The 27,625-nt window shown below is 41.2% G+C and overlaps 1 protein-coding gene across 18 annotated transcripts in view; it reads left to right on the forward strand.

Annotated features, from left to right (window-relative positions):
- The window catches only part of ARID1B (AT-rich interaction domain 1B), a 354,961-nt gene extending 350,918 nt beyond the window's left edge, over window positions 1-4,043 (forward strand). For all 18 annotated transcript variants that reach the window (XM_083731947.1, XM_083731959.1, XM_083731961.1 and 15 more), the window contains one exon: window positions 941-4,043. In XM_083731947.1, coding sequence (XP_083588073.1) covers window positions 941-2,665 — 1,725 coding nt within the window. In that variant the 3' untranslated portion in view covers window positions 2,666-4,043. The remainder of the gene's footprint in view (window positions 1-940) is intronic.
- The last annotated feature ends 23,582 nt before the right edge of the window (window positions 4,044-27,625 follow it).

Here is a 27,625-nt window from a genome sequence, read left to right on the forward strand (position 1 = left end):
GACAGGAAAGCTTTTGTAAATTAGAAAAGAATTGTTTTTACTTTTTTTGCTTTTAGAACACTGAAGTGCTATAAATCACGCTATAGATATGTATGTTGAAGGGCTACTACCAACATTTATGAGCTGGAAAATAGGGATTATGAGCCAGCTCAAATCCATATTCAGTATCTATTTCTCCGTCTAAGTTCCTTCACATGGTTAGTGTGTGGATAAATTTAGATGAGGACATGCTGTAGCCTGTCCAGAGACTTTGTGGGATAATGTAGGTGGGGGAGAGTGGGAGAATTGGTTTCAATAAATGCATGTGGGGTAGAATGTGTCTTTGTAATAATTTCAGCAAAATAGAAATTCATGAATTTTAAGAAGCAAATGGCCATGGCAAAGTGACCTCACTCACCCTGACTTCAAATGTACTTTCCTTGTACCCCCCTGTATTTAGCACCATTCCGCTAAGAAAACATTACAAGGACACAGTGTAAGTGGAGTTGTATCTATAGGTTCTTTTCCTATGAGGGCAGAGGGAAGACTCTTTATTCTAGATGAAGACTCAGTTGGCGTCCCTGTGTGTGTTTTAATAATTGTGACTATTTTGTAAGATCCAAAAAGTTCAATTGTGGGATAAAATAAAAAATAAAATAATAAAAAATAAAAACTTTTAATATTAAATTAAATATTAAATACAGTTTGGGGATTTCCTTTATAATGTGCGAACTACAAGGGTTATGAATACTTTATATTTTTATTACTCCATTAAATCTTTTTAGTATTCCCAGATCACTAAATGCCTACATTTAGAGAATGCCCCAACAAGGTTTGTTTTATGTGTAAAATGAAGAGTAAATTAACATCTTTCTGAAAGTATGCCTACTGCTGCCAACACAATTCCGTGTCACTTGAAATGTTCCTTTTAACATTCTTATGTTATTTTTTGTTTCTTCAGTTATCTGGTTTTCTTGAGCTTTTGGTGGAATACTTTAGAAAATGCCTGATAGATATATTTGGAATCCTCATGGAATATGAAGTCGGACATCCAGGACCAAAAATACTTGATCATAATTCAGCCCAGAAAGAGGATGCCCAGTCTGCAACGCAAGAAGCCAGCAAAGAAGAAAACAATGATGAATGTATTGATTATTTTGGTGAATTTGAGGATGAGGAAGAGGAAGAAGAGGAAAATGAGAACCCTGAAGAAGAGAAGAGCACTGTTCTTGCTCCCCCTGGTGCCATTGCTGATCCGAGTGAGAGGCCAAAACAAGCCAGTAAGTTTGACAAGCTGCCAATAAAAATCGTAAAGAAAAACAACTTATTTGTTGTCGACCGATCTGACCAGCTGGGGCGTGTTCAGGAATTCAACAGTGGACTCCTCCACTGGCAGCTGGGTGGGGGTGATACAACCGAACACATCCAGACCCACTTTGAGAGTAAGATGGAGATTCCTCCTCGCAGGAAACCGCCTCTTCCATCCAACTCTTCAAGTAAAAAGAAGAATGTGGAGGGGAAAAGAGAACCTGAGGAACAGCAAGACAAAAGCATATCAGCCACCATTGACGATGTCTTGTCAGCTCGCCCAGGAGCACTGTCTGAAGACTCAGACTCTAGTTCTCAGACAGATAGCAGTAAATTTCCATTTGGGATCCACCAAGCCAAAAGTCATCGGAATATCAAATTGCTAGAGGATGAGCCACGGAGTCGAGATGAGACTCCTCTATGCACCATAACTCACTGGCAGGACTCTTTGGCCAAACGTTGCATCTGTGTTTCAAACATTGTCCGCAGCTTGTCTTTTGTGCCTGGCAATGATGCTGAAATGTCAAAACATCCGGGCTTGGTGCTGATCTTAGGAAAGTTGATACTTCTCCATCATGAACACCCAGAAAGAAAGCGTGCACCACAGACATATGAAAAAGAGGAAGAGGCGGACAAAGGGGTGGCCTGCAGCAAGGATGAGTGGTGGTGGGACTGCCTTGAGGTCTTGAGGGATAATACATTGGTCACATTAGCCAACATTTCTGGGCAGCTAGACTTATCTGCTTACACAGAAAGCATCTGTTTGCCAATTTTGGATGGCTTACTGCACTGGATGGTGTGCCCATCTGCAGAGGCACAGGATCCTTTTCCAACTGTGGGGCCCAACTCAGTCCTGTCGCCTCAGAGACTTGTACTGGAAACCCTGTGTAAACTCAGTATCCAAGACAATAATGTGGACCTTATCTTGGCCACTCCCCCATTCAGTCGTCAGGAGAAACTCTATGCTACTTTAGTTAGGTACGTTGGGGACCGCAAAAATCCAGTCTGCCGAGAAATGTCCATGGCACTCTTATCGAACCTTGCCCAGGGGGACACATTAGCAGCAAGGGCGATTGCTGTGCAGAAGGGAAGCATCGGAAACTTGATAAGCTTCCTTGAGGATGGGGTCACTATGGCCCAGTACCAGCAGAGCCAGCATAACCTCATGCACATGCAGCCCCCGCCTCTGGAGCCACCTAGCGTAGACATGATGTGCAGGGCAGCCAAGGCTTTGCTGGCCATGGCCCGGGTGGAGGAGAATCGCTCAGAGTTCCTATTGCACGAAGGACGTTTGCTGGATATCTCAATATCTGCTGTCCTGAACTCTCTGGTTGCATCTGTCATCTGTGATGTACTTTTTCAGATTGGGCAGTTATGACATAAGTGAGAAGCCAAGCATGTGTGAGTGGAGATTAGAGGGTCACATATAACTGGCTGTTTTCTGTACTTGTTTATCCAGTGTAGGAAGAAGGAAAAAAAGAATCTTTGCTCCTCTGCCCCATTCACTATTTACCAATTGGGAATTAAAAAAAATATTAATTTGAACAGTTATGGAATTAATATTTGCTGTCTATGTGTATAAGTACATCTTTTTATTTTATTTTTTTAACCAAAGTCTGTCTAGTACATTCAAAGGTCACACTTCTTTTCCATAGATATCCTTTTCAAAAAAAAAATATTTTTTATTTTTTTGCATGTTTGTATCACATATTTTTTGGGAGGGGAAGCAAACTAGGGATACTGAGGGTTAAAATGTTGCAAAACATGATTTGAGAGGCGGGGGGGAAGGCTCACCACTCTGAAGCGCAAAAGTGGGGGAAATATACTAAGTTACTGTGTGTTTTATTTTTGAAGAATGAAAGAAAACCCAACCACCCTTTATGCCGTTGCCCAAAGCACTCTGTGCAATAGAAGAAAGTTAGTGATGTAGGTGTAGCGGATCAAGGAAGGGGGTCGGTCCGTAGTCTGCATATGAAATTATCTTGGTTTCTCTGCAGGAGAATGGTTACATTAGGCTAGGAGCAAAACAAATTCTTTAGGAAAGTTAAAACACAAACCTGAAGACGATCAACATGAATTGCTTCCTCACCAGAACTGTCACATCAGTATCTATTGTTTGACCTTCCACAGTGACAGTTCTTCACAATTCCTTTTAATCATTTTAAATATTTTTTTATTGCCTAAGGGCCGTGATGTATATAGAAGTTGTACATTAAACATACCCTCATCTCTCTTTTTTTAAATACGTACAAGGATTTTTTTTTCATGATGTGGTAACTACAAAGTGATGGTAGACTTAATTTTATTATTATTATTATTATTATTATTATTATTATTATTTTGTTCGGGCCATGTCTCTAAAAAACAGTAACAGAAAAACACCACCACGAGGGTAATGTACAAGTTTCTGTATGTATAAAGTCATGCTCTATTTCGGGAGAGCAGTTGCTCACAACTTGCTTTATAAATCAAGATGTGGAAATGGTTACTTATGGATTGATTTAAGAAATTGGTTACCAGTCTACAGGAAAAATAATATACAGGAAAAAAGGAAGAAAAACAACTTCAAAGATTTTTCAGTGAGAAGAATCCGCATTTGTATTTCAAAATAATGTAGTTTAAAAAAAGACAAAAAAACTTGATGTAAATTCCTCCTTTTCCTCTGGCTTAATGAATTATCATTTATTCAGTATAAAATCTTTATATGTTCCACATGTTAAGAATAAATGTACATTAAATCTTGTTAAGCACTGTGATGGGTGTTCTTGAATAATGTTCTCATTTCACCATAAGGTCAAACCAGTTCAGTTGGTAAGAGGGAAGCTTACTATTTTCCTCTTAGCCATGATGGTTGAGCATGAAGTATTTTAATCTGATGTTGCAACAAGCACAGAAATAATGGCTGCTAGTCAGTATTTGCAAAAAGCAGACCAAAATGGTGGACTTTTTTGACTTACAAAAAGCAAATGAGAGTTACCTGCTGATCATTTCCACTGTATGTCCATAGAGGATGCTACATTCAAGGATGGAAGTAAGTTTTTGAATAAAATAACCATTGGTAAAATATATTTATATCTGGCAGCAATTAGTAGGAAAGAGCCAGCTTATACTCCGATCATACTTTTTATAGACATCCAGAAGCTTGATCCAGTGTTGTTTTTTTGTTTATTTGGTCAAAGGAGCTTCAATAATAATTCACTCACAACAACTGCCACATGCATCTTAATGGAGGAAGCAGATTTGCAAGCATATTTCTTTGAATGTACAAATTTGGTCCTCTCATGGAAATGAATGAGGCAGCAGCAAAGGATCCACTTTGTGATGTATTCTTTCCCTACTGCTCCAGAAACATTGGATGAATACAGATACCATCTCATCAGGAAGTCCATTCTGTATGGTGTCGGAATCAAGCCTTCAGCACTTACCCTTTGGAATTCCCTCAGATTCGGCGGGCACCTATTGAAGACCTTCCTTTTCCCAGAACACATTCTAAGTGAAGATTTTTGTCCCATTTTTGTATCTGTATTGAACCTGAACTTGTTTTATATATGTCTTAATGTTGATGCTTTTATTGTTAAATGACTTCAGATTATTTTATGGGAAACAATTCAGAAACCATTGGTGGCAAAGCCAATGGCATAGTTCCTTCCCACACTAACATCACCCTTTGTAAGAATGGCATTCATCTGGGAAGGAAGTAAATCATTGGTGGTTATTCATCTCTTTCCAGAGTTGTAGCAACAGAGAAGTGACTTTCACATTGCTTTGGCAAAGAATGAATTGCTGCTCAGAACTCTCACCAAAAGTGTTAAGAGGTCTTACAGAACAGGCCCTTAAGGGGCATATCTCAAGAATTACTCCTTTCCTATAAAAAGACACTCTGATTGCTGTTTCATCTTAAATGCTGACTTGGTTAGGAGCTCCTGCATATTTCTGAATTTTTTCTCCATTTTTAGTCACTATGGGACTCCTGGAAAATATGTTATCCCAGTAGGCATCCTGATAATCTTGTTCGTATAACTTGCTCTAACACATTAATAAAGAAGATAATTTAATGGACAGGCAAAGTACATACTATTATCATCCAGGTTTGAAACGTGACTCCCTTGTGTCACAAAAAGTAATTTTTCCTCCTTCTGCTGTAATCTATTCACTCTTATATCGCCCATAGTAACAGTCTCTCCTCTTTGTCTCTTGCATAACAATGCATTCAGAAATATATGTTAAATTATAGCCCACTTGTAACTGCACAGAAGCAGATTTAGACAGCTATTTTTAAAAACCACTCAATGGTGGGGAGCTCTACTAAGGCTCTTCTAACTTCTTAGCTAGGTTATACAAAGAAGTTTTGCATGGCTTCAGCCTGTTTTCAGAACCCATACTTGACCTCCACTCTTTCTGTCTTTGTTATGTCTGTTTGTACTGCACTGATTAAGTAGTTAAGATATGACTGGGGTAAAAAAAAACCCTCAATGCGCCGTTTAAGCATGGCTAAAAAACACTTGAATGGTGCTGACTATGAAGAAAGAACCATATCAATTTCATCGGGGTTGCTGGTCTATGGAGTAGATTTGACCTGCTCCACCACTCTATCATTGTGGTCAAAATGGTTTTAACAGATTAGCCATCAAAAAGTGAAATTGTGAAATGGCACCAACTGGAAAGAAAAAAAACTGTGCAGTGTGTGCTCTAAATAAAGGGGCTTTTGGGGGGATGCTGTAATCGACTAAACGTGTTTTGTAAGCTGCTGATGTGTAAACTTGCCTTCCCCAACTTGGTGCCCTGGAGAAGTATTGGACAGCTGTCCCTGACCATTGGCCATGCTAGCTTGGGCTGATGGGAGTTGTAGTCCAAAACATTTGGAGAGCCCCAGTTGGGAAAGTCTTACATATCACCAGCAGTGGATTGGAAAGAATAATTATAGGATGGTTTCTGCTTATTAATTGCTCTTTCAGCTCATCTGAGCAAGTTTGTATAGATGATCTAAAATGCTGTATAGGGCTGCCAGATAAATTGTTAAAAACTAAGGTAAGTGTTTCTTAATATGTGTTAGGATCGAGAAGTTAATTCTTTTAAGAAAAGGAGCATTCCTTCAGGACAAACAAGATATGAAGGAATAGATACACGAGCAAATTTACTGTTTAACTGTACAGTAATTGTGTTGGCTTTGAGCCAGATCGTTTCCTACTCATTCACAGAAAAGAAGATATTTTTGCACACCAAGACATCACTGACCAGCAGGAAGTCCGGAGGTGAAATGATTTTCATTCACTGCTATTGTAACCTGCTTACATTCTCTTTATGACATTTGGCTTTCATGTGTTAAGAGCAAAGGAATCTACCTCTGTATGCATGTGTCCTTCTTTTTCAAGTGCCCAAAGAAGAAAGGGAAGACAACAAAGAAACAGCAGAGAGATACCTCTGAAATAATCCAATACCAACAACACTTGAGTCTTCTTGGGCTGTGCCCTGAAGCCCTTTTTTGCCACTTTGACAGAGCAGGGTCTCTCAATAGCAAACACACGTCTCTTTCTATATCCATTTTTCAAATAAAAATAGAGCATTCTATGGCAGTCATTGAGAATATGTTGTATTGAAGGAAAGTGGGTGAGGGATTAGAACAGGAGACAACTGAAGAGATGACCAAAGCTTTACTTTTTGAACTTTGGTCTTAGGATCAGGCTGTATGTTCTGTCAGTCCACATAGAGGCCGACTGCCAGTACTTTCTTATGAGATCACCTCCAAACGGAAAGTTGACATGTAAAATGTTTCTAGTTATATCATTCACCATGCTGTTTAGAGCTGCCCATGCCACCGCCAATGTTAACTGGTTGTGGTATGGGTATACTCCACATGAATTAGCCTGATCCAATGGTGAGGGTTGCTGGTCAGTAGCGTTATGAAGAATATACTTATTCAATTGCTTTAGCTTGGTCATTTCTCAAGATTGCTTTTTGTTTTCAAAGACATTAGCAGATTCTAAATATTTTGTTTAATTGAGAGTTTTGTTGCTTTGTTCAAGGACCTATGGGTGAACTCCCTTAAGCTTTGCTGATGAGTTGTACTGCTACACTATAATGGGCACAATAGGTCATCTAGCCCAGGACAGCCAACATGGCACCTTCCAGTCTCTGTTGGACTCCATTCTCATCTGCCTCAGCCAGCATTGCTAATGGTCAGAGATTATGGCTACCCCCATCTGGTCTAACCCTTTCCCTAATATAAGGTATCCTCTACCCTGTAATTCATTGCTTTGCTCTTTTGTACTTGAGTTTTCAGACTTCTGTAAAATTGCTTATTTATCCTTATAATTGGCCGTGGCATCATTAGATTTCATTCTCTTAAATCATAAATCATTTTAATCTATCACAGGGAAACTCCAGGAGTTTCTCATTATGTGTATATACACTTAACATCCTGTTCTATGAATCTTTGAGGCAATATTCCTGTCTGTGTTGCCATATTTACTCTACAGCAAACAAATATTTTCACTTTTTAGATAAGGGATTAATCCCACTGACTGGGTTTCTTAGAGACAAAATTTCATCTCTGGAATGCATTTCCAAAAAGCTTAGAAAGCACTGAATTAGATATATATTGGGTTGTATGTTTTCTAAAGCCTAAAAGTCAATTCCTACTAGTCCCTATGTGAGCTAGCTCCCTTAGTACTTGCTGACCAAAATGACGACTTTGGCTCCAGTATGGATCCTGAGTTGAGCTGCTCTGCCCCACTGAATAGGCACTGAATCTTGCTTTAGTATTGCAACATTACGCTTTACAATACTTTTTTCTTCTTCCTAGGGAGTTGATTGTGGGGCAAAAGACATGGCAGCTGAGGAAGGTCTGGTTTGGAACAATTCCCCCTGGGATAATAAGGATGAAGGTGATCAAATTGTGGTGATTTAAATAGGGGAAGAGTAAAACTAGACTTTCAGAGTGCAGGGGCACATGATATTCAGAGAGCCAAAGCACTGTAGCCTAAAACACAAGTGCAAAAGACACTTAGAGGGACTCATATAATGAGTCCCTCTAAGTGTCTTTTGCACTTATATAGCTTATATGGTAGGCTAGAAGCCTCCAGGCCAAGATGAGTGAACTTGGTCTTAGAGCACAGCATTGATATAGCAAGCATAATGCAGTCCTGATGGGATGCAGATAACCAATGAGATACATTTATCTCAACAAAAATTCTATAGGAAGGAGAGAGAGGAGCATTGTGGGCGTGGTGTTGCCCTATATGTATGTCAATGAGGGCATTGAGTCTAGCAAGCTAGAATTTGTAAAAGGGGCAGACTTCTCCACAGATCCAACATCACTGGTTTCTCTGCCATGAGTCTTTTAGTGCTGCTCTATTAAATGTGTGTTAAGCCTCACAATTGTTGTTTCAGAACATTTGTTTGTTTGTTTGTTTTTACCAATTTCCATACTTTTGTCTCTAGCACATCTATTTGAATGTAACATTACAATTAGCCCTTAGTTGCTTAGCTGACAGTCCTACCCACCTCAGAAACACTGTATACTAACTAACATTATTTAAACCAGACAGTCCAAAGATGTGAGGAAGGGAGACCTTTTGAAACAAAAGTCTAATTTTGGCAGTATTATTCTGGGCAGAGCCTACCTCGTGCAACCCTACTTTATGCAGTTAAAAAAAAAATTATGGCTGTATAAAATCTGATTAATTATCATAGTTAAGTCCTGAAATGCATGGCATTATATTTTTTTATATTACCCATTATGAAATAAAAGCCTGCATCTCCCTTGTTATGCTCCAGATGTCTCACTTTTAAAATCAGTGGCCTCACCTCATGTTCCATCTCCACTTTACATATAATTAAGCACATTGTCCTAGCATATTAGCATGCCTCTTACCACAGAATTTGAAAGGGAAGATTTGCTTCTCTATTTTTTTGTCTTTTCCTTGCACCTGTTAAAGAAAGCCTCGCTCCTCTCTGAGTCATCTTGCAGCAAAGCAGCTTTCTGATATTTCGGAATACTGTACCTAACTATATTCATTTATTAATCCATGGGTAATTACTAACTCTGTGGCCTCTGTAATTTAGCACTTGCCTCCGGCCTCCACACCTCTTGGCACATCCCCACCACTGCTATTGTGCTCTGACAGCAGAGCCACACGGCGGCCATCTTGAGTGGCTTGGAGGCTGTAAGTACACCCACATTGTTCTTCCTTTTACCCCAGTGACATAGCCAGCCTTAAAATGCTGTGAAGCCTGAAGGAGGAGAATATGCAACTGTTAAAGTCCATAACAAATCTCTCTCCTCTCAAAAACCCCAATTCTTTGTATGTAGCATTGCCTGACAGAGCCCACTAAGCTACAGAGGGGAGGCGCAAAACAGAAGTAGGCCGAAGTGCAGGATGAACCCTGTGCCAAAGCCAGGCGTGTTTAGCCTCTCCTGCACCATTGCAGGGTGGGGTCCAGTTTGTAGCCCTGGAGAATTGCTGTCTCCTTAAGACTAAAAGGGAAATGGAAATCAATGCTGAATGGTATGGTTTGGTTATGAACAAATATAGGAAGGCTTCAGCAGCTGACTTGCATTCTCAGAAAGGAGAGAACAGGGAGGAGAGGAGGAGGAGCTTCTGCTCCCTGCCTCCTTCAGTTGCTTTTGCCCTCAGGAGCTGTGGCTATACAGTATATAGTACAAAAAACCTGGTCCAACTCCTGAACCTAAGGAGAAAAAGGTTACCCTTGTCCACTGCTTTTTTCTGGGGGTACGCAGGGGTACAGATACCCCTAAACATGTTGTGAATCTAAGTTCGGCCTCATCGAGGGGCAGTATTTCAATACGAGTAGGAAAATGAGAGTACAGTGGTACCTTGGGTTACAAACGCTTCAGGTTACATACGCTTCAGGCGGCACTGCAGCAGCAGGAAGCCCCATTAGCTACCGACCTCCAGAACGAATTAAGTATTTAACCTGAGGTACCACTGTACCCCTAAACTTTTTTTAAAAAAGAAAGCACTGCCCTTTTCTTCTTCTGAAACTTTCCCATAGAGCATAGGAACCACAAACCTGATGGCATCCATCTGCCTGACCCTAAGCACCACCTCCCTGCTCTTAAATTATTTAGAGACTTAAACAGACCAATTCCCTCTCTCCAGACCTCCATCTTGTTTTTGTTTTTTTCTGCCAACTGACACCTTCCACGTAATGTGGTTCAACTTCTTTCAATATTCTCAAGGGACATAGAACCTTCCAACCCTTTTCAGTCCATTTGTTCCTGTTTTCCTTCTGTCTTTAAACTCATTTACTTCCTTCTGTCTTTAAACTCATTTACTTCTATTCTTGGATTATCCTGTTTGGCTTCCTAACCAGATAGGTACAGAATCACTCAAGTTTAATATTAAGAGGGAGCAAGTATAGCCCTCAACAAAAGTAATAATAATAATAATAATAATTTTTGTGTACCACCCTATACCCACAGGTCTCAGGGCAGTTCACAGTTCACAGTTCAATTGAATAAGGGAGAAAAGTATTTATTTCATAAAATTTATACACCACCTTATTGCTTTTTTTAAAAAAAAAAAAACCTTAAGATCTGCACTTAAGATTTGAAAAAAAGAGATACTGAGAGAAGTCAAAATTGACAAAGTCATTCCTCCCTCCCTGTAAGGAAAGTAGGTGGTTAAGAGCTAATGTTTATGCTAAGACCATTATTTGCTTTCATCTTGCCCTATCAGAAGTTACTTGAAGCTATCAACATTGACCACATTGACAGTGTCTTAATCGGGGCACACAGTGGGCATGCTCCATGTGCTGCCACCATGTGCTGGATGCAGCCTGGCCCCCTGCAGAATCACACGTTGCTTTGGTTACAGATCACCTGAGCCATGCAGTGAAACCTTTTTCTACACACAGGTTGGCTTATCAGAGCAGGCTGATATTCTCCACAATCATGAATGCTTTCACATTGTGAACTGGCCTGAGATCTGTAGATGAAGGGTGGTAGCAAAACCTCCCTCTCCTAGCTTGGCAGCAGAGCCCACTTAACCACCACTGAGATATGGGAGCAGAAGAACTGCCCTCCAGCAGGACAAACCAGCAGGCATCCCAAATGTTCCAAGCTATGAGATAAAGGAAATGGTTCTGCATGCAATAAAACAAAACTTAACCAATGAAAAAAGTTCTTCTTTTCGATAAATTATGGTTCTTGGGATCTCCCCACCTCCCTGATTCCTCGGTGCTTGGAGTTACATTATGTCTCAAGTAACTCTCCTGATGACAGTAGCTATCGTCGGATCATTAAGAATTTGCCATTGCCTGACCTTACATGGAAGGATATAGATGAAGATGCCACGTAAAAAACCAGCCCATTTTCATTTCTTCACCCTCACAAATCACTGTTAATTTAAAGCTCTGCTACCTTTATTCAGAACCAGGAGACCTGTCATAAGGCTATCAGCTACCCTTTGAGAAGTGCATAGGTAGTTTCTCTACTAAAATATATTTAGATCTGCCAACTGGTCTTTCTTTCCCCTTTCTGCCTATCCTCAGTTCCTAGCTTTCCAATTATAGCTCGCAACTAACCTGCTTGTGACCTGCACTCCATGCTCTAGCACACACTTTGCTTCCTGCAAAATCAATTTCCCCAACTAATTATAGCCACTGGCACCTCCCGTAATGGGCCCATAATAATAGAAGAACCATAGCTGCAACTGGTATTCTGTTGGAAACGTGTTTCAGAGGAGAAAAATGGGCACATCTTTATAACCATTGCCAATAAAAAACCAAATTTGTCATCTAGAGAACCTGAGTTCTGTGCCAAGAAAAGCCCACTTATGTGATTTGAGTAAATTATACAAATCTCACAAAGCTGCATCTATTTGTTTATTTTGCAGGCTTTATTCTGCTGCTCATGTTATTGAGGATGGGATTAGAAACTCCACCCCATGACAACTAGAACTCATTTTCTGCCTTACCATCTGAGATTTCATCAAACAATGCCCACAGGTTTTTCGAGCTTGTCTCCACTAATAACTAGAATGCTGCTTTTTTAAAAAGAATAAGACTGTCAGTTGAGATTCATTATCTGCACAAAGCAATCTACAAAAGAAACATGGAGTTCTGTCTCCATGTCCAAACACTGGATAATCTCTGGATGGACTTAGCTACAATACCAGACAAGCACCAGGTAGACCAACTCCCAGGTTCCATGCCCTACTCAGGAGGGATGGAACTCTAGCTAACTAACTAACAACTATTGGTGGGACCCAACAGCTTACTACGGGCCCTTTAGATGTGCAGGTGCAGAAGTATAAACGCAGTGTCATCCCAACCAGAAGCCATAGTGGCTTCTCCACATTCAGATGGACTTGTGTTGATGAGTTTGAACTAGAAATAGTAGACTTGTAGCTCAGAGGCAGGGTACAAATGATCTCTTACTAGAGGTGAAAACACATGTCCTCCTGCAGTCTGTGGTACACATTATTTCTTATTTTCTGTATCATCCCTGTGGTGATCAAACCACCTCTTTGTTGTTTCATAGTGGATACCTGCTAAAATGTGTAACAAAGTTAAGCAGAGCCAGCATTGTTAAGTTGATATCATTGTACCTCTGCTGGATAGTGCCTGAGGCGTTCCCAGTGACGAATGAAACACTCCCCATTTCAATAGAATTTATTCTTTAAAAATCCATCTTGGAAACTGAACTTGCCCCTGCTAGAGGAATCCTCTTTGGAGGAGTTCCCAAAGGCAAGGATTAGTGGTCCATGTTAAGGAATTGTGAGGCAGAGCAGGAGGCAGATACGCTACCTTGTGTAGACTGCCTTCCATTTGTCTCCTCCTCTGCTCAATATTTGTTGCTGCTTCCACTTGTAAGAAAAAATATTACAAATATACCATAGATCTCCTTGTCCAAAGGGGAAAAAGAATCTCTGGAATGGTTGGGAAGTGGAAGCTTATAACATTTTAAGTCCTGTGATACGAAAGTGGTATAAAAAGGTGAAGGTAAAGTACCCCTGACAGTTAAGTCCAGTCGTAGACGACTCTGGGGTTGCGGCACTCATCTTGCTTTACAGGGAGCAGTTGTAGGTGGGAAGGGCAGAGCCAGGGTACAATTAAGCCATACCTTTGAATGGCCTGTTTGTGTCCACACAGAAGCAGAATCTAGGATTAGTATAATCTTCCCCTACCATCCTGGGAACACTAGTTACTTCCTCAAAGAACTATAATTCTCAGCACACTTAACAATGTGCTTTAAATGTATGGTCTAGATCAGTGGTTCCCAATTGGTCCACAGATCTCAAGGGGTCTGCATAGCCCACCGAGGGAGTCTGTGTCACTGTTTACATAGCAAAAACGTACCATAGAGATATCAACATTTTCAAAATTTTGGCTTGGCTTTTGAAAAACAGGAGGACCGCAGTACTTAGCTAATTGGGAACCACTGGTATAGATCCTTTAATAAAAGATTGACTGAGGTTAGTAATTTTGTATTTGATCTTTAGTTACTCTGGGTAATACCCAAATAAGTCAGAGAAGACCAACTTAAATCAATGGACTTTGATATTGCTTCCAGTGGGTCTACTATGAGTATAACTAATTTTAGATAAGAATAACATTATTCTTATATATGGTTTATTATATACCGCTGGTAAATTAATTCCATAAAATGACACTATCTATCCTATCTATCCATGTGTATGCTCTCATGAGGCAAGGAGCCTCCCTCTCTCCTCTCATTCAACCCAGGTATGGTTTCACAGAGGCTTCAAACGAACTTGAGGCTAAAGGAACTAAACCATAATTGATATCTTCAGAAATATAGTCCTCAAAATATTATTGATGGCAAATGTCTTGCTAGGTTTGGTCAATATTCTAAACAGAATGCAAAGGGAGGCAAATAGTTTGCAAGCTGCAAAGATGTCAGAAGCTAGCTTGTTTTTTAAAAGAATTGTATGCTGTGCCAATTCATTTCTCTATGGCAACCTTTTATGGAACTTTTCTTAATACACACAGTGAATTTAATCTGCTGAGATCTGAGACATGTAACTCCTCCAGGAAAATTATAGATTGCAATTTTAATTGAAAAAGACTGGCTATAAACTGATCTCTAGCATTATGATGACTAATTACATTTCTCCTTTCATAATTAACAAACTTTGAAGTAGTTTATATATTAGGTGCTTGCCCTCAGCCCTTGTAGGAAAAAGTGTTTTCTATGCTGGGAAAGGGAGAAAAAACTGTTCTCTTTAAAAAAAACAAAAAAACACAGTCCTATGCAGTGTTAGATATACCACAGTTAGGTTGCAGTCCTGAACACAATTACTGGGATTAATTCACATTGAACATGGTGCATAGGATTCCAGTTAATTACACAAGGGTTTAAGCATAACTAATTCTTCCTGGGATCGCAGTCCTAATCTTTTTACCTTGTACTAAATTACCTGGGATGCTATGAAAAACTGTTTTTGGGCAAACAATGCTGAAACAATGTGGCGATGCCATTACTAGGCCATCTAACTGTCAGCATACTGGAAGAGAAGTTTCCATATTATATAAAGCAGGGGTGGAGCACCTGTGGCTCTTCAGATGACGGCAGACTTAAACTCCAGTCCACCCCAGCCAGCAGGGCCAACAATGACTTGATTATTTATTCAAATGTGTATATGCCATCTTCTACATTAAATCTTGAGAGGCTGCACAGAAACAGAAGTTGGGAATCCAGCAATGCCTGGAGGGACCGGGCTTCCTATCCTTGCTATAACATAATAACATTTATACCAATACAACACAGATGACCTGTAAAATTAAAACAACAAAGAGTCTTCTAGCTCCTTGTAAAGCTAAAGGGACCCCTGACCATTAGGTCCAGTCATGACTGACTCTGGGGTTGCGGCGCTCATCTCGCTTTATTGGCCGAGGGAGCTGGTGTACAGCTTCCGGATCATGTGGCTAGCATGACTAAGCCGCTTCTGGTGAACCAGAGGAGCACACGGAAATGCTGTTTACCTTCCTGCCAGAGTGGTACCTATTTATCTACTTGCACTTTGACGTGCTTTCAAACTGCTAGGTTGGCAGGAGCAGGGACCAAGCAACGGGAGCTCACCCCGTTGCGGGGATTCGAACCGCCGACCTTCTGATCGGCAAGTCCTAGGCTCTGTTGTTTAACCCACAGCGCCACCCATGTCCCTCTAGCTCCTTAAAGACCAACAAATTTATTATGGCATAAGCATTTGTGGGTTGGAGTGCAACAGAGTCAATACCCCTCTAGAAATTTTAAAACCCAGCATTTGTAATCCACTGGCAAGAGAGTGAAGTGTACAATAAGCTCATTTCCAACTAAACATCAGGGGCATGGACATGCTGACATCACTCACAGATACCACAAGGCGTGCTGCTGATATTGCGCTGTCCCACCCCCCTCAATTGCAGGGGCAAGGTGGCACACTTGGTTCCCAGGCGCCACCCCATAGTGACCTCACTCTGCATTCTCCTAGGGTGCTTCTGCCTAGTTGGAATGTGTCCCTAAAATGTGGTTATGGCTCCTGCTTGCCTGGATGGAGGATTGAGAGATGTGTTAAGGTTGTGCCTCTATGTAGAAACCTCTGACTTCTATTCTAAAAAGGTCAGTGTCTCACCTGATGCTCCGCTTACTTCTGCCTCTGCACCCATTCACCACTGGCATGTGGCCCTAGGAAGCTTGCTCATGTGGGAATATGACAAGAGATCCTGAAAGGAGGGGTGAATTCTCCCCAACAAGATAAGGAGGCACAGAATGGATAATGAAGAGCAGTATATATTGATGAGGTTGCAGAAAAAGGTCAATAGGCAGAAGAGGCCTATTAATAACTAGAATATGAAGCCACAGAAAAATGTCAGCATACCAATCTTAATAAGCCAATAATAGCACTCCCGCCTTGAGTCCTGGCAGCAGTACAGACCTGGCAAGTCCACTGCATGTTACAGATGCTTTGGGGATAATGGTGAGTTAGCAAGCTGGCTGCAAAATTCCCCTGCACATTAGATGCAAAGGCAGGTTTAACACCACATATTGTTGGGCCCTAAGTGTGATGGGTTAAGTAAAGGTAAAGGGACCCCTGACCATTAGGTCAGTCGTGACCGACTCTGGGGTTGCGGCGCTCATCTCGCTTTATTGGCTGAGAGAGCCGGCGTATAGCTTCTGGGTCATGTGTCCAGCATGACTAAGCCGCTTCTGGCAAACCAGAGCAGCGCTCGGAAACTCCATTTACCTTTCCGCCAGAGCGGTACCTATTTATCTACTTGCACTTTGACATGCTTTCAAACTGTTAGGTTGGCAGGAGCGGGACCGAGCAACGGGAGCTCATCCCGTCATGGGGATTCGAACCGCCAACCTTCTGATTGGCAAGCCCTAGGCTCTGTGGTTTAACCCACAGCGCCACCTGTGCTGGGTGATGGGTTGAGTGATGGGTTACTTGGAAGGAAATGTAGAGTTTTGGTTTTACTAAGAGCATGAGCTTTTTACTCTCTTGTTACACACAAAATGAAACCCAGTTTGGTGAAGGGCAGTGTACAGTATAGCTATTTTGAAAAGGAAAGTCATTTGAAGACTACCAAGAACATTGTGTGGAGAAAAAGATCACTGCCCTCAGCGAAACATGGGGACAGCCATCTTTTTCTCTCTGAAATTCCCCATGAAGAGGCTGTAGGTTACTATGTATGGTAGCTTTATGGGAACATTTTAACATAGTTTGAGGGGTATTTTAATACTCAGACACAGAACTGCTCTAAGTGACTAAAATGTTGAAAAAAAAGAGGCAGCCCTTGAACCACCTCATAATACAATACATCTCGTGCAGTTTGGTTTGTTGATTGTGTGACTTAATCTGCAGATGTACATTCCAATCCGTGCATAGTGTCCGAGGGGGATTAAATTTAAAAGTTGTCCCAAGACACAGACTAGCCCCCTCCATCCATACCTATGAGTATGTTAGGCAGTGATATGGTGGTGACATACCTGTTTACCTGATGCTCCTCTGTTTCAGCTCCTCTGTTTAGCTGTTTTTAGTTGCTTTATTTGCTGGTGATTTAAGAACAGCCTTTTTGTTTTACCGACTTTAAAACACACACACACAAAAACCCTTCTCTCTCTACCCCCTCAACTGGGCCCGTTATTGGTATCAATGAAAGGTAAACTATAAATCTTTAAAGCAAATTATTAAACATATGTGGGAGGTGATAGCCTCCCATGCCTGACAGGGCAGGTACATTGTGGAATGTGCCCCCTCTGATCAAAGGCTGCCAATGAAGAATGGGTGGAAGGCTCCCTTGAACTTTGTGGGGACCCCCATCTTCACAGAATAGATCATGGTCCTAATGCTTGAGAAGCAGAACTGTCAATATTGAGCCAAAGGGATTCTGGTATTGTAATTCGGCACAGTAGAGCAATAAAATAATGAGTACTGGGACTGTCACATTTTACAAGTTGTTTAAGAGAGAATAATGATTTAGCAATGAGTGAAGAGAACTATCTGAACCTATCTGTTCTGAACAGGGGCAAGTAATTTTGTCTTGATCTTTGTTTCTACTTCCACAAAATAGAGATAATTACTTACCACACAGGATTACTTAGTGAGCCTCTTAAAATTCTTTACAAATGAAAAAAAAAATCAGCTCAATATCAGTGTATTATTCTAATAAAGATGGCATTGGATTTATGGTGCCTCGTGGTAATTTATGGAACTAATTAAAAACTGAGTAGGTTGTGCAGAGTTTTAAATGCCTAATCAGTTACTTGAAGACCACCTACCTTTGCGAAGGCACACACTCCACACGGTAACATCCCCCAAGAATTTATGATTAAAATAATAAAAGCCATGAAATAAAGTATAATCCTGATGTTACATTTCCAAGATAAAACAGTTTGCTGAAATTGGAAAGTAATTAGAACATATTGTTTGATAGCATTTTTAAAATTGCAAGCTGTTTCATGTACTTTTGTACCAACTCTTTGGAAAGCACTTTTGGAGCATGGCCCAAGTGCAAACTGCAGCATGAAAAGTAGCTCCAGTCCTTTGGGTTGTGTGGCCACTATGAATTGGATATACTAGCTAAGTTCATTGAAGCAGAGCTCATAAATTAACTGGAATTAGTTGGAATGAGAGGCAAGATTTTAGGACACACACCCCACCTCCATACACAAAAAACCCTTTTCCAGCTCAGATCAACATCCAGGCCAGAAAAGCTTTCCCAGATTCCCTTCTCTTGGCCAACCCTGACCATCAGGTCCCAAAACACCTTCCTCCTCAAATGGAGACGATGGCAGAAGGAGCATTGGAGAGCAGAGAGGAGGATTTTTTTCCTTCTGTCTCTATCACCTTAGTACTGTATATGCCACAACAAGCATCACCACTCTTCCTGCAGCATATCATGGCTGAGAGAACTGTGTTGCCTGAAATGCAATGACATTTGGCTAAATTCCATTACCTATGAGGCCACTGCCCTTTCAAGCCTCTTAACATGCCATGGAGGGTGTCAAGACAAGGAAAGAAGGGAATGCTCTCCTCTCTGCTGTTGCTGCTACTGCCAGCATCCTGACCTTTGCAGGTAAGTAAACAGAAAGATAGTGAGGGATCTGGTTACAGATAGGTAGCCGTGTTGGTCTGCCATAGTCAAAACAAAACAAAATTCCTTCCAGTAGCACCTTAAAGACCAACTAAGTTAGTTCTTGGTATGAGCTTTCGTGTGCATGCACACTTCTTCAGATACGAAGTGTGCATGCACACGAAAGCTCATACCAAGAACTAACTTAGTTGGTCTTTAAGGTGCTACTGGAAGGATTTTTTTTTTGTTTTGAGTGAGGGATCTGTTAGGGAAAGGGGACTCATTTCATAAACCCCTCAAATTGTATCAAGAAATGAACTGGTCAGTTTCTGGTTGCAGTGGAGGAATCAGTTCATTTGCGGATCATTTTGAGGAGAGCATAGGGAAGGCCGAGGTTCACTCATTTCTACTAAATACATATAAATAATAATAGTGGGGAGGAGAGCAGGCCAACAAGGAACAGGAGCAGAGACAGGTACCAAAATCTCAACAATCACTAAGTGCTTTTTTTATTAGAGACCACATTTTATCCTCACTTCCATAATTTACTGGTAGATGTCAAGTTTTGCTAATACATGCCGGTATATTCTAGAACCAGCATGGCTACATGATACAAAGTGTGCATAACTATGCAGAGCAGCAACTTGGGCTGTATGGATCAGGCTAACAGTTGTGTGGCGAATGGGGACCAAAAAGGGGCTGTTAGGTGCAGCACTGCACTGTGCTAGCATTTATTTCCTGAGCAAGGTTTTGTATGTAGAAGTTTGCTTCCATACCTCTATGACTCATTGCTGGATCCAGTCATAGTTTTGAGTTTGGGGGAAGGGCCATAGCTCATAGGTAGAGCATCCCAGATTCAATCCCCAGCATCTCCAGGTAGGGCTGAGTGGATGGACCTAATGGTGTGACTCGGAGTATAAGGCAATGCCTTATGTTCCTAGTTGCAGTAGACTAATGACTTACTTCTTATAGAGCGCACTATGGCAAGCTGTGCTTTGGCATTGGAATGGTGAAGATAAAGCATGGCACCTAGTCTGATCACAAAACTGTTGCTGTGGCAAATCCATAATTCATTCCCACACTAGCCACATGATCCCGCACTGAATGTCCATGAAAAAGGCATGAAAGGTATTAGCAGAAAGAAGCAACCAACTGCAAAGCAAGGGCAGTTGGTGCTTGATGCTGGTAATCCCATGAGAGCTAGCAATGGCCTGGGATTCAGGCTTCTCAATAAGGGGTTGAGCCAAGGTTGTTGGGTGGGTCCCTGTTTGAATTCTGGATACCCTAGAAGTCTGCCTTGTGGCAACAAAAACATTTATTCTGTACCATAGGCAGAAAATACTTTGAAATGGTGCTATTTTGGTGTTGACAGTACAGCCTCGTCATATGGGTACGTCTGAAAGAGCACAGAACAGAGCTATCAACATCAGCCACCCATCAAAATGTTTGCCTGGGCTTTCAGATCCTGCAAAAAAATACTATGTTGTAAGCTGCCACCACCAGTTCTAGGCGTGAGGATTTCATCACTGCACAGCACCCTGTTGCAGAAGCAAACTTTCAAATACAGGTCCTGTTCCAAAAGGATGGTCTGCACCTGGGTGCCTGTTTTCATATGGAGGTACCCCTTGCATGGGCCAAGAGTTTCACAAAGAAAACAAAAGCCCTAGTCTCTCACCATGATGGAAATGGAGAATGAGGAACAGAATGAGATTGCCACAAGTATAAATTAGTTTTGCATTTTTGATTGTCTATTTCCCCCCCTCCCCAAAGCGGCTTTCCTAGTTGGCATGCTCATAACTACACTGGTGGCACAGAGATATGTAATTAATCTCCCACTCCCCCATCCCGCCTCTCTCTAACCACCCTCCCCACCCACGCCAAAATAATGTATAGCATAGCCAGATTCCAAAAAAGCATTCTTGATGGCTTCTGTAAACTCACCTGTAGTTTGCTGACACACTCATCACTCTGTTTCAAAGCTATCAAATGGTGTTTCAGACTGCATGAGAAATTAATAATAATCTTGCAATTCCACCTCCTGATGAGTTAGCCAAGAGGAGGCATAAAGAATGTAATGTCAGGAGAACCCCCCACTTATGGAGCATCACTTCAAAAACTGCTGAGAATGGTAAGAAAAACCAATAGGATTTTACTTTACTATTATTCTCTCATATGCTGGGGAGAGGTTGAGGCAGTGGGGAAATGGTAAAAAATTGTGATTATTCTGTACTTAGTAAAATACGATTGATATTGGAGTTTTTTGTTCAAGGTCTATACCAAAGTACTATTGAGTTCTGAGACATGTTCCTTTTCTCTTGCTATATTTAAAGCATTTTCATTGGAAATAGCATAAGAAATCCAACAGCTGTCTTAAACCATTTTGCTGGAAGGAAATCAGCAGGGTAACGTCAGTCATATTAATTACTTGCAGGAGGAAGGTAAGCGGAAGAGCGAATTAAAAACAACAGGTTTTATTTTCTTCCCCCCTCCGTTCTGTCCCCACCCGCAAGAAACCTAGAAGAGAATAGTTGCAATTTCATTTGCTTTTAAAGCACAGCACTTGGTAATAAACGGCCCCTGCAAATGTGCTGAGCAAACACCTTCGCATTCATCAATATGCGGGAGCTGTTTATTGCCTCATAAACTTGGAAGCAAGTGATATTGTCTCTTAAATCAATGGCTGCCTGGACATCCTTGGCACTGGAGAAGAACAGTACATCCAGATAACGTTGATACTTAAATTAATGACTCTGGTAATGACTGAAAGGTGCTTAGTCACTGATGGAAAAATTAGGCACAGATCTAAAATGTTCTCAGCATACTTAATATGTGTACTACAAAACAAAGGGAATGGATGGGTACAGGTGTGTGTGTGTGTGTGTGTGTGTGTAGGTGTAGGTGTGTGCATCTCACTGCAATGACCGTAACCAGTTTTAAGCAAAGGTTAGTCTGTGAAGACAAACAGAACCAGGCTGACTTTTGCTTCTTCCAAGCTAATGCCAAAATCAGTATTTAAAATTAATGTTAAAAAACAACCATGGCTGGTTGGGAGGAACATAAATTGAATTACTGTAGCTTTTTGCCACTTACAATTAGATTTAAAAGCCCTTAACTATTTAAATTGTAGGTCTGAGCTGGTTGTTGTAACACATTAGATCAGACCAATACCGAACGGCTATATATACCTCAACAGCTGGGAAGTCAGAGATCAAGATCATCACAATATGGTCTTGTGCTGGCCATAATCCAAAGTCATAGCATAATGAAAAGTTGCCTTTATTACAAGTCAATTTATCCATTTAGCCTAGTATTTCTACTTGGACTGGCAGCAGCTCTCCAGCCCCCAAGAGGCAAGTCCAGTGAAGGAGCAGGACGCAGAAGCTTGGCACAATAGTTTCACTTTTCCAAAATAATCCAGCTAGCCTGTCAAAAATTTCACTAGCCTGCAGAACCAGCATTGTCTTTTGTTCTTCAGTCTCTTTGTTAAACCCCACTGTTTTGTGGGGATTTTTAAACAACTCTCCATGCAATGTTTTTGAAATATTCTGTTTATGCAAGGAGAAACCAGCCCAACCTTATTTCACCTAAGGTTTGTTGATGATGGTGAGGGTAGTGGAAAACCACCAACAGAATTTTATCACTTATAGTGTATATGACCAAGAGTATAGAGCAGTTCATAGAAACCAGAAAGTCTTGTTTAGCATTTCAAAAGCTCTAGACCCTTTTCCAGTTGTGTGTTTTAGTATTACTTACTTGATTAAAATTAAACATCTTGACACATTAATGAGGAAAATGCAATGAGATGCTTGCAGTTTGCCTTAAAAAGATGAGGAGTTGCACTGAAACTTCAGAGCAACAACACCGAAACTTGTAGCAAAGCGCTTATATTATATACTAGCAAAACCAAAATTAATAGTCTTTGCCAGGCACTGCATTAGCCTAAATTGTATCGACACATTAGAGCAGAGGGAGGGGACTTTTGGAGGGGTGTGAGAAATTATCCCTGCATTTGAGAAATTAAGAGTGCTAGATGTTTGGCTCAGTGAAAGAATTACTGAGATTTTTTAAATGGTGTCCTGAAATGCTTCTAAAAAGATAAGTTATTTTGATAAGTATAGCTGTGAAAGGCCAGCTTTTCAACTGAACTTCATAAGAGAAGGCATTCTGATGGAACCCAGTAGGGAAGAGTTCATTCCTAATGAAGACCCCAGAATAGCCACCAGACATTGTAAGAATGGCGTTCCATTTGACACCAATGACCTTGCTACTCTCATCAGCAAATTTTAGCTTCAATTATATTTATTTATTTATTTATTAAATTATATCCCACCTTTTCTCTAAGGTGCTCAAGGTAACATAAATGGTCCCCCCACAGCTTGATGTTACATTCACAACAAACCTGTGAAGTTGGTTAGGCTGGGATGTAGTGATTGGTCCAAGGGCACCCAATGAGGTTCATGGCTGAATGAGGATTTGAACTCGGGTCTCCCCAGTGCAAGTCTAGTGCACCACCCTGGCTCTCATTGTTTGTCATTTCAACAACATCAACAGGTCACATTTCACTGCCGTTCTGCATATTAACCTAGGGGCGTAAGGGTTCTCCTCGGTTTCTCAGAGCTGAAATTAAGAAACTGCTTTTTCTTCTGCCACCACACCTCCAAGGATGAACAAGACCAGCCTGTGGCCCAACTAAACTGAACATAACCCACCAGCCATGTAAGAAGGCCCAGCAGTGTTTCAATACATTTTGTACTTTTGCTGCATGCTTGGGGAAAAAACAGAATAAAGGAACACCAGGACAGAGGACAAAATTATACCACAACGCTTCATTCTTGGTAAAATAATCACCTGCTAATTTTTTGTTAGTTTTTCCTTCATTCCCTCTCTCTCTCTCTCTCTCTCTCTCTCTCTCTCTCTCTCTCACACACACACACACACACACACATTTTAGCCAATCATGGTCCTTCCTGAGGCTTCTTAAACAGCAGTTAAAGAAGCTATCAGAAAACGTGGGCGTGGGGGCTCTGTGCCTCCCTTTTAAGTGGAACACCATGCAGCAACCTTCTTGACATCTTGCCAGAGGCTGTGCTTTGTGCCATCAGTTTGGTGTGCTGCTTTCTGCTTCCCTCATTTCCCTCTTTCCTCCTCCTTTCGACATAGGCTCTGATGTCTGTGCATAGTGGAAACAAAAATGGACTTGTTTTCATTATCTTAGAGGCAGCAACCATTCAGTTCCGTCTCACTGACAAACATGGTTGCTCTAGGAATCCAAACCCCACTTGACTGTTCAGAAGCTTGCGTGTAATACGCAAAGCCTTTAAAAGGAACAAATGGCAGGAGCTTGTGTCTTTCAAATCCGTCCTGGGATGTGTAAATGTTAAACTGGTTTGGCTATGCAGAGCTGTCAAAATTACATTGGCAGATTTTCAGCAAAGGTTAATGAAACTCAAATAAATAAGATGATGATGTGCTCAGACACTCTTATCATTCCATTATGCATCTTAGAAGTACAACAAAATGTTGCAATGCAGAGTGCTGCTTTTCAGGGTTCCACCCCAACTAGCCATGTCCTCTTCCAGGATACTCCAGGTCATTTCCCTCCCCACAGGTTTTCGTCTCTCCCTCCTCCTCCTCCTCACTCAGCATTCTATGGTTACTGAGCATGCTCAGTTCCCAATGGACTATTTTGGCTATTTTGGAAAATCAATGTTGTATGTATAGCGTATTCAGGTGGTTTGCCAGGCGGGGCAAAGGGAGAATTTGACCTATAGATCTTCCTGATTTTTAAAATGCTGGCCAAAGAAATGCCGACCTTTACTCCTTCTAGCATTTCTTAAGAGCGATCAGTAGTTTTAAATGTATTTCCCAAGTGTGGCATGTTCCTCTCTACAGCTGCAAGCCTAGGTAAACTTCCTTGTATGTAAACCCTAACGAAATCAACAACTTTCTTCATAGTGAATATATTGCTTTGCAATCAAAGAAGGCAGGGTCAGTTGCCAAGAGACTTTTTTTTTTACCTCTCCCAATTTGTGTCTTGATTGGCAGAAGGAAAGGAGACTCTGCATTTAGTTATTATTACCACATTTCTCCAGCCACTTCCAGCCTAATGTTCCCCATCCCTACTTTAATTTTATGGAGGAAGGCTGGGGGGGGGGGCATGTGAAACCATGCAATTCACGAGGGTCTGTTTTTATTCTACTGAATCCAACTTCTACCCAGACCCCTGGGGGAGGGGGAAACAATTGACTGGGAGGGGGTGCCCATGACACTTTCTCAAACTTCCAAATGAGCCTTTGGTCCTAAAAGGTTGCCCACTGTACAGCATTCAGCTCTATGCTGGTTGTCAGTGCCAGAGCAAGGGAGGTGACAGTCGACAGTTGGTTGTACAGTAAATTGTGCCTCAAAAGGGTATACCATCTCAGTCAGAGATACAACCATGTGAGCGGCAATCTTGTCTAAGCCTGCAGTCCTATGCACACCTACCAGGGAGTAAGTCCCATTGGACTCAGGTGGACCTAGATACGTGTAGGGCTGCACTCATAAGAGCCAACTCCCAAGGGCCGAGGTCCCTTCAGTCCCCCAATAAAACACTTGAGGGGTTTCGGCGCTCCCAAAGTTGATGGGCATTGCCATTCAAATGGTGTGTGTGTGTGCCATGCCTTGTGATCAGTTAAGTGGGGCGGGGCTTACCTGACCACACCACCCCCATATTTTATTCAAGTTGGCAACCCTGGTTGCCTTGCAAGTTAATGAATTGAGATTTGACTTCTATGACTAAATAAAAATAAACAAAGAGGTTTGTCTCGCTTTAGGAAGAAGTGAGGCTCAATGGGCATCTGGACAAGATAAGAGTACTGTATTGGAATGCTAGTTTAATCTTTTCCCAATGAAATAACCATTCACTTAATCAGGACGGAAGCAGGATGAAAACGTTCCACTCAGCAGATAAATCCACCAGCTCCCTTATCCTATCTCCACCACTGCAAATGCATTTAGTTGTCATCTGGTATTTCTGTTTTCATTCTAATTCTTTCTGCCTTGTTATTCTGTCAGTTTCTTAATCTATTTACACTGACTTTATTTTTAGTATGTCTATTGTGACAGTAAATCCTAGAATTGCCTTCGGTGTTGTCTGAAAATGGCCATTATCAAATCATAATGCCTAGCCAGATGAAGTCCTGTAAGGGCCCTAGGCAATCACTAGGCATCCTCAACAGCTGCCTGCATTTGAGTCCTGCATATCAATTCTCACCTTGGAGGGGGCCCTGCAGTATTATCAGGAGTGGAGGAGGAGGTAAGTGTATTTATTAAAATTTGGATTACAGCTCGGCAAAGTGCTCCTTACTTTATTTATGAAAGCTTTTTAGTCTGCACATTAATAAAGCCGCTATCTCAATCTTTTATTGGTAAACTATGTAAAATGCAAATGATCTGGAATCCAATTAATTTCTAGAAGGTTGCAGCTGTTTTGAGTCCTATTCACAAAGACATGTGTGTGGATGTGGTTGAATGTGCCTGTGTTTGATTGCGAAGAAAATCAGGCTTTATTATTGAAGCCCCGACTTTCAAAATTTGAACTATTGTTCATCAGTAGTGCTAAATGCAAACAGATAATATCCAAACTGCATTGCTTGTTATTAAAAAGGCTGTGAAATGTGGCTAATTTAGGACCAAGGCAAAGTATAGGAATTGCAAAAGAGTTGTTTCAAAATTTGTTCATTTGAGCAAAGGCAAAGTTTGATTTATGGTCTTCAGCGATGTATTATGAGATTTGCTAGTGCACTAGTGCACACATTTGCATAAACAAGTATCTTACATCACAATAATGTCAATTCTGGAGACTTAGCAATACTATTCTTGAGATTGTACTGTACGCAGTTTTACTTTGAAAGAAAGAATTGCATTGGCTTTGATAAACTAGCTTAATTTGAGGATTTAGCATGGGCCAGAATTAGTCCGCTTGCTCCAAAGATTCAGCAATAACCATACTGTTACCACAATTCTAATACTTATTTATAGATGAATAGAGGCTTAAAGGTGTTAGTATGCCAATATAAAATGGTTTATGAGCAACAAAATGGCTTTAAATACAATTGATTGATTGATTGAATTTCTATCTCACCTCTCTTCCAATTGAACTCAAGGTTACATACATTGTTCTCTTTCTCCCCGTTTTATCTTCACAGCAACCCTGTAAGATAGGTTAGGATGTGAGACTGTGATTGACAAAGTCACCCAGTGAGTTTTGTGGTTGAATCCTGATCTCCTAAGTCCTAGTCCAACACTCTAACCACAACATCACACAGGCTCACTTAATAGTAGAGGGGGTGATTACACCTCAGCAGTAGGCAGGTCACTAAATATAAATGAAAAAAGTGAATATTCCCACAGTTAAAAGGCTGAATACTTCTGTTCTGAGGGAGCGGGTGGCGCTGTGGTCTAAACCACTGAGCCTCTTGGGCTTGCTGATCAGAAAGTCGGCGGTTCAAATCTGCACAATGGAGTGAGCTCTTGTTGCTCTGTCCCAGCTTCTGCCAACCTAGCAGTTTGAAAGCACACCAGTGCAAGCAGATAAATAGGTACCGCTGCGGCTGAAAGATAAACTACATTTCCATGCGCTCTGGCTTCAGTCACTGTGTCCCTTTGTGCCAGAAGTGATTTAGTTATGTTGGCCACATGACCCAGAAAACTGTCTGTGGACAAATGCTGGCTCCCTCAGCCTGAAGTGAGATGAATGCCGCAACCCCATAGTTGCCTGTGACTGGACTTAACAGTCCAGGGGTTCTTTACTTTT

Source organism: Podarcis gaigeae (genome assembly GCF_964106915.1).
Source record: "Podarcis gaigeae genome assembly, chromosome: 3".
NCBI lineage: Eukaryota > Metazoa > Chordata > Lepidosauria > Squamata > Lacertidae > Podarcis > Podarcis gaigeae.